The sequence below is a fragment of the Thamnophis elegans genome, chromosome 1 (assembly GCF_009769535.1).
Source record: "Thamnophis elegans isolate rThaEle1 chromosome 1, rThaEle1.pri, whole genome shotgun sequence".
Taxonomy (NCBI): Eukaryota; Metazoa; Chordata; class Lepidosauria; order Squamata; family Colubridae; genus Thamnophis; species Thamnophis elegans.
In genome coordinates this window covers 4,562,453-4,577,049 of record NC_045541.1, presented here as the reverse complement: position 1 = coordinate 4,577,049, position 14,597 = coordinate 4,562,453, and the positions used below count along the sequence as shown (strand labels likewise).

General features: G+C 39.9%; 1 protein-coding gene across 1 annotated transcript in view; it reads left to right on the top strand.

Moving 5' to 3' along the window:
- Window positions 1–14,597, top strand: part of ADAM23 (ADAM metallopeptidase domain 23) — a 75,946-nt gene that overhangs the window by 19,970 nt on the left and 41,379 nt on the right. The window contains exons 4-5 of the mRNA XM_032234246.1: window positions 8,451–8,514; window positions 12,665–12,747. Of these exons, the coding sequence (XP_032090137.1) occupies window positions 8,451–8,514; window positions 12,665–12,747 (147 nt within the window). The remainder of the gene's footprint in view (window positions 1–8,450; window positions 8,515–12,664; window positions 12,748–14,597) is intronic.

Here is a 14,597-nt window from a genome sequence, read left to right as displayed (position 1 = left end):
TCCCCAATGAGACGCCTTCCACGATAATAGGAGAGGAGAGCTAAGAGAACAGGGCGGGGGTTGGGAGAAGGCATGGGACCGGGCTCGGATTTGCCATTTGAGAGAGAGAGAGAGAGGAAGGGGGAGAACACGAGTGTGTGTATCCCTCCTTCCTTCAGCCCAACACTCTAGCCCGGCTTGGCTCCCGCTTCGTCTCTCCTTCCTCTTCGCTTCTCTGTTCGATTGTTGAAAGTGGGAGCCAAACCGGGTCATTCCTTCCAAGAGGCAAGTTTCCGTTCTCTTAGCTACGTTCTGCCTTGTGATTGCTGTCTCCAGGCTCTCCTCTCCTATTATCATGGAAGGTGTCTCATTTGGGGGAGGGGGGGCAGGCCTTTCTCCATTCAACAGATCCAATATACAGAGTTTTATTTTTTGGCCCTAAAAATATTGTCACTGAGGATGACAGAAATTTCTTCATCATTGCTATTGGCCTCAAGTAGCAAATAATTAAACATGGTTTTTAGTGTACTTAGTTAGCTATCTGCTTTTTAACATTACATGGTATCAGTTTCAAGAATGCATGCAATCCTGAAAATTTGTAACAAACTTGTTGAAGGGCCTATGAAATATTTTCTAGTTTAGTGTAGAATAAGTATTCTTAATAAAAGAAAAAGTCATTTTTATTTAATCAATTGCATTCCTGTTTATAATGGCATTAATTAACTAAACTGGAAATAAATCTATGTTTTGCTAGAGTTTTAAAATTAAAAAACCTTACATTTTGTTGCTATTATTTTAATCAGAGTTTTGCCAAGTGAAATTATATAATGGTTCCTCATGTCTCTGTAATTTTCTAAATCTCATCCAGAAGTACCACAGAATCTGGCATTTTCAGCAGAATGATGCTGATGCTAATAAAACATCCTGATTTTTGGTGAAAGGATGGAAAGAGGAAGGAAGGAGGAAGAGAGATCTAAAGAGCAGAAAGACAGAAGGCAGATAGGCAAGAGGAAGGAAGGAAGGAGAAAGAATGGAAAGGAAGGAAGGCTAGAAGGAAGAAAGAGGGAGGGAGGGAGGGAGGGAGGGAAGGTGAAAGGAGGAAGGAAGGAAGGGGTACTTCCACTTGTAGGCCTGGGACTGAATGCAGGAGGAGTCTCTCCATAGGATCAGCTGCTCCTCTGATCATGGTCTATGAAAATGTTACTGCCTGCCTGATGCAAATTTAGACAGATGGTGCTTTGGGCTGCCCCTCAAATCCCCCCTTTACTCCTCCCCCTGTAGAATTCAGCCCCCTGAGTTTTGCCTTTGAGGGGCATGTGTGGTTATGGCGGATGGCAGAGTCAGCTGGAGGTTGAGAGGGGATTGGGGCTTTTGTCCGCCTGTGGAGTTCTCCCCATGGACAGGATGGGATGTTGGCATGAAAGGGATCCGGGCACAATCTCACCTATTCCAAGTAAAGTTGCCTTTTGCAATTGGCTACCGGTAATCCTCGACTTACGACCAGGATTGATCCCCCAATTTCTGTTGCTAAGGGAGACGTTTGTTAAATGATTTTTGCCTCATTTTGCGACCTTTTATTGCCACGTTAAGTGAATCATGGTGGTTGTTAAGTCAGGAACATGGCTGTTTAGTGACCAAAATTACAATGGCATTGAAAAAAGTGACTGATGACCATTTTTCACACTTAGCGACCATTTTCACACTTAGCGACCATTGTGGCATCCTCATGGTTACGCGATCAAAATGTTGATGTTTGGCAACAGATTCGTATTTCTGATGATAGTTTGAAATGGTGACAGTATAAATTATTGCTGGTGTAATACTTAACAATGGTTTTTAAGGATTTCTTTTATTTATAGAATACCTTTTTTATTATTTTGGGGGGATTTTTACTTTTAAATTGTTTATAAAATGTATTTACTACAAGAAATGTTCCTTTTTGCAAATGTGATCTTTGCAAATCTTTGTGATGCAATATGTTCAGACCAGGTTTATGTGTCTCAAAGTGGCTGCTATTCTATGGGCAGGCCAGGTTGGTGCAAGGCAGCTTTGCCAGATTTGGTGTGTTTCACCCTCATTGAATTTTATATCGTATAAAGAATGGAAGGAGGAAGGAAGAGAAAAAAGGAGGAAGGGAGTGAGTGAGGAAAGAAGAGGATGGAAGGAGGGAGGAAGGAAGGAAGAGAGGGAAAGAGCAGAAGACAGATAAGGTGAAGGTAGATCAGCAAGAGGAATGAAGGAAGAAGTGAGGAGTCTCGAGGAGGGGGAAAACATTTAGTGACCAAAGTTACAATGGCATTGAAAAAAGTGACTGATGACCATTTTTCACACTTAGCGACCGTTGCGACCATTTTTCACACTTAGCGACCGTTGCAGCATCCTCATGGTCACGTGATCAAAATTTTGTTTGGCAACAGATTCGTATTTATGCTGGTTTCAGTGTCCTGGGGTGACCTTTTGACAAAAAAATTTTTTTTTAATCAAGGCCCCCCCCCCCCCCCCCCCCGGTCAAGGGTGTCCCTCTTTTCCAATCTGAAAATCTGGTCACCTTAATATAATACTAATGCCTCACTCTGAAACAGGCCTGTTGAAAAAGCTAAATACCTCCTGTTTTCTTAATTCTTTAAACATCAATAAAATTGAATAAAACGTGATGATATTTATCAAACGAAGTATGAAATTTAACTGGGAAGCCTATTGATCAAGTGATTTTTTTTAAAAAACTTGTTTAGGAGTCATTTTTACCAACACAGGGTTATGGGTAAATCATTTTAAAAGAAGCTCAACAAAGGTCGAGGAAAGTACTAAAACTTTATATAAATTATTTAATTACAATTACCCAGGTACCTTGACCCCCATACTCAAAGTACTCAGGGCAAATGTAGCCCCAGTGCTGAGACCGCCTACTGCCACACACCTCCCAACAGCCAATAACATCCCACAGGGTGGGCCTCCTTCGGATACCGTCAGCTGGACAGTGTCAGCTGGCGGGCCCTCGGAGGAGAGCCTTCTCTGTGGGATGTTATTGGCCGTTGGGAGGTGTGTGTGTGGCAGTAGGCGGTCTCAGCACTGGGGCTACATTTGCCCTGAGTACTTTGAGTATGGGGGTCAAGGTACCTGGGTAATTGTAATTAAATAATTTACCCTGTGGAATCAGCTACCCCCAGAGGTCCGGACCTTACCCACTCTCATGGCCTTCAGGAAAGCCGTTAAAACCTGGCTGTTCCGGCAGGCCTGGGGCTGTTGACCTTAGTGTTAAGGTCCAGCCCCGATTAGAATGTATGTGTGTTGTGAATTTTAAACTATTTTTTAATTTTGCTTTTCTTTTTTCTTCTTTCGTTGTAAACCGCCCGGAGTCTTCCGGAATTGGGCGGCCTATAAATTTAATAAATGAAATGAAATGATTTATTGTGCTCAATTAAAGTGTCTTACAAAAGCTTGCTCACTTGAACAAGTTCAGACCCCTATTTAAGGAAACATATTTGGAACTGATAAGAACACATCAGCTCCAGTGGTCAGAGCAGAAGGCAGTGTCCTTTCCATACACAGCCTATCAATAATTAAAGTGTTCACATACTGGCAAAAGATCCATTCACTCGACCCTGATAGGTTACCCAAAATATGCTTAGAAAAACAATTAAGTATGGCTCAGCCCAATTCCTGGGGTAAGATAACTTACCAAAGTTCTTTCTACCCAATGTTTGCTCTCAACTAATTCTTTTTTTTTAAAAAAAGATTTTTATTAACAAACATGTAAAATACACACACACAAAAATTAGACGTACACCACATTTATACAATACAGTGCGAACAGGAACTTCCTGTTTTTTATCTTAGCAATCATCAATCAATATCGCTCACCTTATATTATTTCCCCTTCTATTGTATTTCGTTTGGATTTCACCATTCTTAACCCTCTTATTTTACTCATAACTATTATTTTTGAGTGTTGTTATATTCTTTCATTGATTATTGTTTCTTTCCTCCATCCACCTATACCATTTATCCCATATCTGGTAAAGAATTCTGATTCTTCTTTTCCCTGGATTTCTTTAGTTAGTTTATCCATTTCGGCACAGTCCATAATCTTTCTTATTATTTCATCTTCATTTGGGGTTATTTTGTTTTTCCATTTCTGGGCAAAGGCGATCTTTGCCGCTGTAAGTATATGTAGTATTAAATATTGGGTTTCTTTTTTGTATTTCACCGACATAATTCGTAATAAAAAAACTTCAGGTTTCCAATCTATTTTAACCTTTGTTATTGCCTCCAACCAATTTTTGATCCTTTTCCAAAAAAAATTTGCCTCCTCACAGGTCCACCATAAATGATAATATGTTCCATGTACCAATTCACATTTCCAGCATTTGGGGGAGGTATTGGTGCTCTCAACTCATTCTTAAGCGAAGCAAATTTTTAAATTTCTCAGTTCTCAGTGTCCAAAGTGACACAGAGTTATTGGCAAAAAATAAATCTTTAAATTGGTTTGCTAAGAACAAAACTATTTTTCAATTTGAAAAATATCTGTCAGTAAGTTTGATGCATTCTTAAGTAAGAAGGGCTATTCTAGAACAAGATCTGAATTGTTGGATTCCATGGCCAAATGAGATACTTCCAACACCTGCCATATCATGACTTGAAGATATTGCTCATATTTTGTTTGACTGTCAACTGTATGTATGCCCTACTTAGACTAAGATAATTAACATCCCTGCTTGAAAGAACAGCCTATTGGGATCTGAACTGAAGATTTCCTCCTGGGCTCTGATATATACATTAGGTTTAGGTTTAGGTTAGGTTTATTAGATTTATATGCCGCCCTTCTCCAAGGACTCAGGGCGGCGTACAACATTAAAAGAAACACATAATACAAAAGTTAAAAACAAATTAAATAGAATATCCCAAACCCAATTAAAATTGACAATGACAATTTTTTTAATTCGAATTAAAATTAACAGTGATCAATAATTTGTTTTGTTTTGTTCAGGCCAGGCTGGCTTGCTGGAAAAGCCAACTTTTTAGGGCGCTTCGGAAGGACCGGAGGTCGGGGATTATACGAAGCTCCGGGGGCAGCTCATTCCAGAGGGAAGGAGCTCCCACAGAGAAGGCTCTCCCCCTGGGGGTCGCTAGCTGACACTGTCTGGCTGACGGCACCCTGAGGAGGCCGACTCTGTGGGATCGCACTGGAGGGTGGGAGGCTACCGGTGGCAGTAGGTGGTCTTGCAGGTACCCTGGGCCTAAGCCATGGAGCGCTTTAAAGGTCATAATTAGTACCTTGAATCACACCCGGAAGACAACCGGCAACTAGTGCAGGCCGCCTAAAAGGGGTGTAACATGGGGGCAGCCGCATTCTGGACCAGTTGAAGCTTCCAGGTACTCTTCAAGGGCAGCCCCATGTTGAGAGCGTTACATTAGTCCAGGTGAGAAAGGACGAGGGCATGAGTGACTGTGAGGAGAACTGTTAAATTTATAGTTAAGGCAGTTGAGAACCTGTTACATCAAACATATTGGGGCGTCTGGTGAAGGTGATGAATTGATCTAGAGGTTGATTCTTTGCATTTACCACATATGTGTTTTATTACTGTATTTTCTTTTACGTATTTACTGTAGAATTAGATCAAGTATTTTATTTTTATTTTATCTTCTTTGATATGGTCATAAGACTAATCAATAAACTGAGAGACCGCCTGCTGCCAATTACCTCCCAAAGACCCGTCAGATCTCACAGGGTCAGCCTCCTCCGGGTTCCGTCTATTAGCCAATGCCATCTGGCCACTACCCGGGGGAGGGCTTTCTCTGTAGCAGCTCCGGCCCTTTGGAATGAACTCCCCATGGAGATTCGGACCCTCACCTCTCTCCAGGCCTTCCAGAAAGCTGTCAAAACCTGGCTGTGCCGGCAGGCCTGGGGTTGATGAGTTCCCCTCCCCTCTCGACTGATATGGCTGTGTGATTTTCGTGTATTTTAATTATGTGTACGGTTGTTTATGTTCCCTTTCCCCCCTGAGTTGTTTGCCGCCCTGAGTCCCTCCTGGAGAAGGGCGGCATACAAATAAACCAAATACAAATACAAATACAAACCATTGCTGTAGCCATACTCAATTGCTTCTTGAGTCCTGTAATTGGTGGGGAAGGACAGCAAAGTCAATCACTCTGGATTTTTTTCTCAGTAGGAACTTGTCTTGTAGGATTCATTGATCCTGTAAGGATTTTGCATCTGAGGATGACTTTCCTTCTACATAAATTGAAATGCCAAATGCAGCCTAGGCTACATTCGATTTGCTTCTGTTATCTACCCTCATTCCCAAGCCCTGTCCTGAGATGGAAATATTACCTCCTAGCCAGGATGAGCCCCAGATTAACACCTTTGAAAACTCCACTGGGACCTCCTAACAGTGCTAGTCGTAACTTATAAAGCCCTTCATGGTATTGGACCTGGGTACTTGAGAGACCGCCTGCTGCCAATTACCTCCCAAAGACCCATTAGATCGCACAGGGTCGGCCTCCTCTGGGTTCCGTCTGCCAGCCAATGCCATCTGGCTACTACCCAGAGGAGGGCCTTCTCTGTGGCGGCTCCGGCCCTTTGGAACGAGCTCCCCGCAGAGATTCGGACCCTCACCTCTCTCCAGGCCTTCCGAAAAGCCGTCAAAATCTGGCTTTGCCAGCAGGCCTGGGGTTGATGAGTTCCCCTCCCCTCTCGACTTGTGTGGTTGTGTGATTCTTGGCTATTTTAACTACTTGTATTGTGTTCTATGTTCCCCTTTTCCCCCTTTGAGTTGTTCGCCGCCCTGAGTCCCTCCCAGAAAAGGGCGGCATATAAATAAAACAAATCTCAAACCTCAATCTCACATTTAATACAGCTCACCTACACCTTGTACTGGATCTGTGGCTCTCACAAGGTGAGGGAGGTGCCCAGTTGTATCGCTTGATGTTATCCATTTAGTTGCTTAATATCAGGGGTAAAATCAACTTACCTTCATTACTGGTTTGCAAATATGATCGCACGTGCCACCTCTGTGCATGTGCAGAGCAGAAAAAAATGGGGCATGATGACATCCGGGCAGGTGGGCAGAGCCTCCCGCTGCCACCACTACAGTGGTGGGATTCAGCCAGTTCGCACCTATTTGGGAGAACCGGTTGGTAACTTTCCAAGCAGTTCAGAGAACTGATTGTTGGAAGAAATCTCATTTTGGTTTTTCCACAACAGGGCACCAACAAAAGCGTGATTAGGGTTAAGGTAAGGGTTGGGGTTATCATCATCATCAGGTTGGTATGCCGGACAGTTGGCCTTGGCGGGAAACCCCCCTCCTTCCACATGCGCAAATGAATGGTGAGAACCACTCCCAATTAACAGTCCTCCTGTACAGATTATTTCCCCCACCCAAATACCATGCCCTCCCTCCCCGTTTCAATGGCAGCCGAAAAGCAAGCAGCAAAACAGAGGCTGACACAAATGTTTAAAAGTATACTATTTTAAGCTGTTTTTCATTTCTGAAATGATTGCTTTGTTATGGAAACCATTAAAGAGGCCCCTAGTTGCCAGCCTATGCATTGAATTATGGGCTTTAATGTTTTGTGAATTTTCTTGAGCAGTGCAAAAAAGAAATGTACGATATAAATGCTATTTATGTATAAAACTGATTAACCTTGGTTTCAGGTAGATTTTTTTGTGATGCAGGCATGCTTCACAGGCAGTTGTAAAAACACGTTCTCTAGGCAATGTTTTTGGGAGTGTTTTGCTTTTGCCTTCTTTCTAAGTCTGATAGAGAGGGGCTGGTCCAAAATCATCCTGCTGGTTTTGTGCCTAAAGCAGGACTAGAACTCACAATTTCCATTCAGCGGTGGGTTTCAAAAATTGTCCGAACCTACTCTGTGGGTGTGGCCTCCTTTGTGGGAGTGGCTTGCCGCCCATGTGACCGGATGGGAGTGGCTTGCCACCCATGTGACCGGATATGAAGATGCCAACGACACTTGTCAGAACCACCTTAAATTACCTCCCACACAGCACTGGCATGCATAAGAATATGATGTCAACTTGTTTCTTAAAAGGCATCTTTGGTTTGCGTTAAAACAACTGCAACACACGCAATGTTCTGATTGCACCACAAACGCAGTAGTCATCCTTACCTTTCACAGAGGCACTGAGTTTTATAAATATGAGCATGATAGTGTAGAATAATCATATCCTCTTCTGTAGGTGTGGCCTGCTTTCCGGGTCCACTGGTGGAACCTCTTCTAACCGGTTCAGTAGATTTGACGAACCGGTTCTACCGAATAGGTGCGAACTGGTAGGAACCCACCTCTGATTTCCATGTATCTAACCACTTGAACATAATATGAAATATTTAAATCCAGATTTGTAGTTATAATACCTCATCAGGGACGATTACTCTTTGTTATTCTTTATTCACAATGAATAAAATCAGCTTTATATAGCCGATTATACTGACATATTTTCCTTTGCTTCTTTGCAGTGACTTATTATCTGCTGATTATGTGGAAATTCATTATGAAGATGACAAACCGCAATATTCAAAGGTAGTGTAGTAATTTTTCTTGTGTTTGATAATATTAGCATATCTCATATATTCATTTTATGGTTAAATGTTTCCAAGTGTGAAATGTGCATTTTGTCTACTAATATCTGTGGCATTTGATATGCTGTATCTTTGCTATGATAGGGTAACAGAACAAGTTTAATAAGTGTTAATATGATTAGGCTTTGAAATCACAGCCTGCTTAGTTTAAAACACTGTATTGTATGTTGTTGTTTAGCCACTAAGGCGTGTCCAATTCTTCATGATTCCATGCATGGACCATAGCTTGTCAGCTCCCCCTGTTCTCCCCCCCCCCTCCAGTCTCCTGCCATCCCCTTCTCCTTTTGCCACCAATCTTTCCCAACATCAGGGTCTTTTCCCCAATTGGTCCTCGCTTCTCGTTTTGACTGGCTTCGGTCTGTCTGGTCAAAATTGAATAGAATCAGGTGTGATACTGGAAGAAGTGCCTCTGCTCTGCATCAGCAAGGACGGAAAGATCCACCTTGGTGCAATTGTGGTGCTGATCTGCAAACTATTAAACATATTGTGCAAGATTGCCCATGACGTGTGTTCTCTGGTCCCCTAAAAGATCTGCATGAAGCAGCGCCAGAGGTGATACCTGGAAGCTGAATTGGACATCCAGTTATGAGGCTACTGCCTTACCCCCAAACAGGTTTTACCTATAATTATGTGGATTGTGTATATGTTTACTTCTTTTCTGAATACTAATAACAACAACAACAATAATAATAATCTTAAAAAAAATGAAATTAGGCTACCAAACAGCCAAAGAAGCTGAAAAACTTTCTTATTTATTATATATGGATGATTTGAAAATCTATGGAAAGTCAGAAATAGAAATCCAATCACTGACAAACACAGTCCGAGTATTCAGCATCGATATTTCAATGCAGTTTGGCATGGAAAAATGTGCCACTGTATCCTTAAAAAGGGGCAAAATCACTACATGTGAGGGAATTGAAATGCCCAATGGCCAACTAATTAAATGCAGTGGAAATGAAGCCTACAAATATTTAGCCATTCTGCAGTTGGATAACATCAAGCATGGAGAAGTAAAAACTATTGTCAGGCGAGAGTACACCAACAGAGTTAGGAAAATTTTGAAATCTAAATTGAACGGTGGAAATACAATCAAGGCCATAGATACCTGGGCAATACCAGTTATAAGATACACAGCTGGTACAGTTAACTGGACACAAGCTGATTTGGACATTTTGGACCGAAAAACCAGGAAACTAATGACAATGCATCACAGTTTACATCCACGTGGTGATACTGATAGACTCTACCTGCCCCGAAAATCAGGTGGCAGAGGATTATTACAAGTGAAGCAAACAGTTGAAGAAGAAAAACATGCACTGCCTGATTATTTAAAAGAAAGTCAAGAACATCTATTAATCGAAGTAAAGAACAAAAATCTATTGAAGGTCCAACAGACGAAACAAGAATACAGAAAAGATGTGATAAAATCAAGAATGGAGAGTTGGCAGAACAAAGCATTGCATGGCCAGTTTCTGGAAAAAATAAAAGATAAAGTGGACAGTGAACAAACTTGGTTATGGTTAACAACAGGTACATTAAAGAAAGAAACAGAGTCACTAATCCTGGCTGCGCAAGAACAAGCTATCCGCACAAATGCCATTAAGGCCAAAATCAAAAAATCCTCTGATGATGCCAAATGCAGACTTTGCAAAGAAGCTGATGAAACTGTTGATCACATACTCAGCTGCTGTAAAAAAATCGCGCAGACTGATTATAAATTGCGGCACAATTCAGTAGCAAAAATGATCCATTGGAATTTGTGCAAAAATTATAATATTAAAACAGCAACAAACTGGTGGGAACATAAGCCTGAAAAAGTCACCGAAAATCAGATGGTCAAGATCTTGTGGGATTTTCGCATACAAATGGACAAAATACTGGCTCATAATACACCAGACATCACACTGGTTGAGAAAAATAAGGTTACAATCATAGACATCGCAATACCAGGTGATAGCAGGGTCGACGAGAAGGAATATGAAAAAATTGCGAAATACCAGGGCTTAAAAATCGAAATTCAACGATTATGGCACAAACCAGCAGTGGTAATTCCAGTAGTAATTGGCACACTGGGTGCTATTCCAAAAGCACTGGAATTACATTTAAAACAGTTAAAAATTGACAAAATCACCATCAGTCAAATGCAAAAAGCCGCACTGCTTGGATCCGTATGCATATTACGAAAATACGTTACGACGTCCTAGGCCCCCTGGGTGGGGCCCGACTAATAATCAATGCCAAATCCAGTGAAACAACTGGCCGCTGTGATACAATTCTGTTGTTGCGAATAATAATAATGCTATTCCAAAAGCACTGGAATTACATTTAAAACAGTTAAAAATTGACAAAATCACCACCAGTCAAATGCAAAAAGCCGCACTGCTTGGATCTGCACGCATATTACGAAAATACGTTACGACGTCCTAGGCCCCTGGGTGGGGCCTGACTAGTAATCAATGCCAAATCCGGTGAAACAACTGGCCGCTGTGATACAATTCTGTTGTTGCGATAATAATAATAATAATTGGTGTCCAGAGTATTTGAGTTTCAGCTTCAGCATCTGTCCTTTCAAAGAACAGTCAGGGTTGATTTCCCTTAGGATTGACTGTTTTGATCTCCTTCCAGTCCAACTCTTCATCCATCCTGGCTTTGCACATGAAATACATTGCTTAACTATTGTTTAATGTTTTATATATATAAAATACGAAGGCATTTTAAGAAAACTAATTGGTTTTTTTTTAAACAGAAAAACAGAAACTATTCAAAGGATTTAATGTGGAAAACAGGCAAAATGATGAATATTATTAGTCCCATCTGTTGCTTTAAATTCAGCTTCCGTTTCATCATTGCCAAAAAGCTTATTATTCTGACAAGTAATATAAATATTATCAACTATAAACAATGTGTGGGCCAGTGCAAATTGTTAAATAAAAGTAGGTTGGGTGGGTGTCAAAAAGCTATGTTATTCTAGCTATCTCATCAGATATTAAACTGGGATACTTAGAATAAAATTTTAATGTGTTGTAGTAAAATAGTGCCTATGTTATATTTACGATGTATACTTTTATGGAATGAGGTAAATGTTGGTCTTTAATGTTTACTCTTTGGCTTCAGCCTGCATAAAAAAACTGGGTCTGCAAAGGACATGTGATTGTTATCTGATACCCATAAATATTCATTCAAGAGAATTCTACATTGAAGAAACCTGGATGTTAGATTTTATTGGTGCTGGTGGAAGAGAGAGTAGAGAAAGAAGTTTTGAATTTTGCTTCATGTAAAATGTTCATTGGTTGTGCTAAACATTAATAGATGTATCATCTCAAATATGGTTTGTGGCTTAATTGGGAGTGTAATTTCTGGATTGGCTTTCAAAAAACTTCCAGAATAGAAATACTGTTGAAGGTTTTTATTGACAACTAAGAAACACCTGTATTATCAACAGTATTTGAGACATGCTTAGGGGCTAAAATTCCACTAGAAATAATAAATGGGACGTTTTTTTTGACATATAGCAGTAACTTGACCTAGATTTCTCTAAACATTTTTCCGAGTTAGTCATTTGTAAATAGTGAGGGAGGCCTTGAGATTATATACCACTTTGCTGATATAATTACTAATGTTCTCAGGAGAAATGGTGAATTCATTATCCAGGAGATTAAATATAGGACACTTTTTCCATGTTTAGAAAATTGATTTTTGTTTTATGCAGTAAAAAGAGGGATTATTTTGTATTTTTTTATGAATATGCTATGTGATGACTTGAAACTGAGGTGAATCATGTGGGTTTCAGCAGTCCATCAAGCACTGGTGTCCAAAATATCTGTACGGAACCTTTCCTCTTTTCCCACATCTGGTTCTGCTAATTAGGTGAGCTTGTAGGTATCCGAGATAACCAGCTACTGAGATCATGGTAGTTTACTACGCATGTCTTTACGTAGCCTTACCTCTATTCCTTCACAATCACACAAACTTTTCACTTATGTTTTATTGTCGTATACAGGCTTAAAGTATGAATCCATTATTCTGATATTCATCGGCCCACTTCAAAAGTAATTATAAAAATATAGGATATTTTTGTTCATTTTCAGGGAGGGGAACACTGCTATTATCATGGAAGCATCAGAGGCGTCCCAAAATCCAACGCTGCTATTTCTACCTGTAATGGACTTCAGTAAGTATTCGTATTTCCACCGTCTGTGTTTTGGACAGTGTCCCAGCAACTAAAAATATGACTTTTTTCATCCCTTCTTCCCCATCACGGACACTTGCTCCATTGGCAGAAAGCTGTCTTGCCCCATTAATCATCATTTATCTTATGACTGCATGTGATCAGTGACCCAGTGTAATTGGAGAACAGCTAACTATTTGCTAATATGGAAATTTAAGGGAGGGGGGTGGGAGAACATTGTTGGTATAATTAAAGCATTAAGAAAAAAAAAGAAGATGTTAGAATGAAAGAAATGCTGATAAACGGAGAAAAAGTTTGGTACTTCGAGAAAGGCTTTTAGAGAAAGTTTGTTGAATGAGACTACAATTTGATACAAGAAAGTATAAACCAACCCAGCGCTAATAAATATGCTTAGTTAGATTTTGGGTGACTAATGGGCAGTTGTGATAGCGAGTTATTATTATCAATTTTCTCAGCTTCTGCAGATAATTGGATAAAAATTAAAACATATAGAATGCTCAGTCTAGTGGTTTCCTCATAACAATGAGGTCTGGGACATATTTAGATAATATTGGCAGTTTGGAATACAGCGCTCTGTTTATCATCTCTCTCTCTCCTGTCTATAATCTTTCTATATCTACCTTCAGTCTATCTATCAGTCTATCTATCTATCTATCTATCTATCTGTCTGTCTGTCTGTCTGTCTACCTACCTACCTACCTACCTACCTATCATCTATCTATCTATCTATCTATCTATCTATCTATCTATCTATCTATCTATCTATCATCTCTCTATCTCTCTATCTCTATCTATTTGATCTCTATCATCTATCTATTTATCTATCATCTATCTATCAGTCTATCTGTCTGTCTGTCTATCTATCTATCTATCTATCTATCTATCTATCTATCTATCTATCTATCTGTCATCTATCTATCTATAATCTATCTATGTATCAGTCTATCTATCTATCTATCTATCAGTCTATATATCATCTATCTATCTATCTATCTATCTATCTATCTATCAATCAGTCTATCTATCTATCTATCTATCTATCTATCTATCTATCATCTATCTATCTATCTATCTATCTATCTATCTATCTATATCTATCTATCTATCTATCATCTATCTATCTATCTATCTATCTATCTATCTATCTATCTATCTATCTATCTATATCTGTCTATCTATCTATCTATCTATCTGTCTATCTATCTATCTATCTATCTATCTATCTATCTATCTATCATCTGTCTGTCTATCTATCTATCTATCTATCTATCTATCTATCATCTATCTATCTATCTATCAGTCTATCTATCATCTATCTATCTATCTATCTATCTATCTATCTATCTATCTATCTATTTATCTATCATCTATCTATCTATCTATCTATCTATCTCTATCTGTCTGTCTGTCTGTCTGTCTGTCTGTCTGTCTGTCTGTCTGTCTGTCTATCTATCTATCTATCTATCTATCTATCTATCTATCTATCTATCTATCATGCTGCAGTTATTCTATATAAATTTTTCCCATGTACTCATGTCCACTTAAAACTCCCTGTCACACTTTCTCAACTCCATCAGCTCCACAGGGTTGTTGCTCAGTGAGTGAGTAACTATGCAATAAAAAGGTGGGCGTAAGTCTAATAAATTGAGGCTGTGGTGGCTCACAGGATTAGGATGCTGAGAAGACAATTTAGAGGTTGAGAACTCAGCAGTCCAAAACCCCAGAGTGAGCCTCTTGATGGAATAAGCTCCCATCAATTTGTCCCAGCTCCTGCCCACCTACCAATTTGAAAGCATGCAAATGCAAGTAGATAAATAAGTACCACTTCAGTG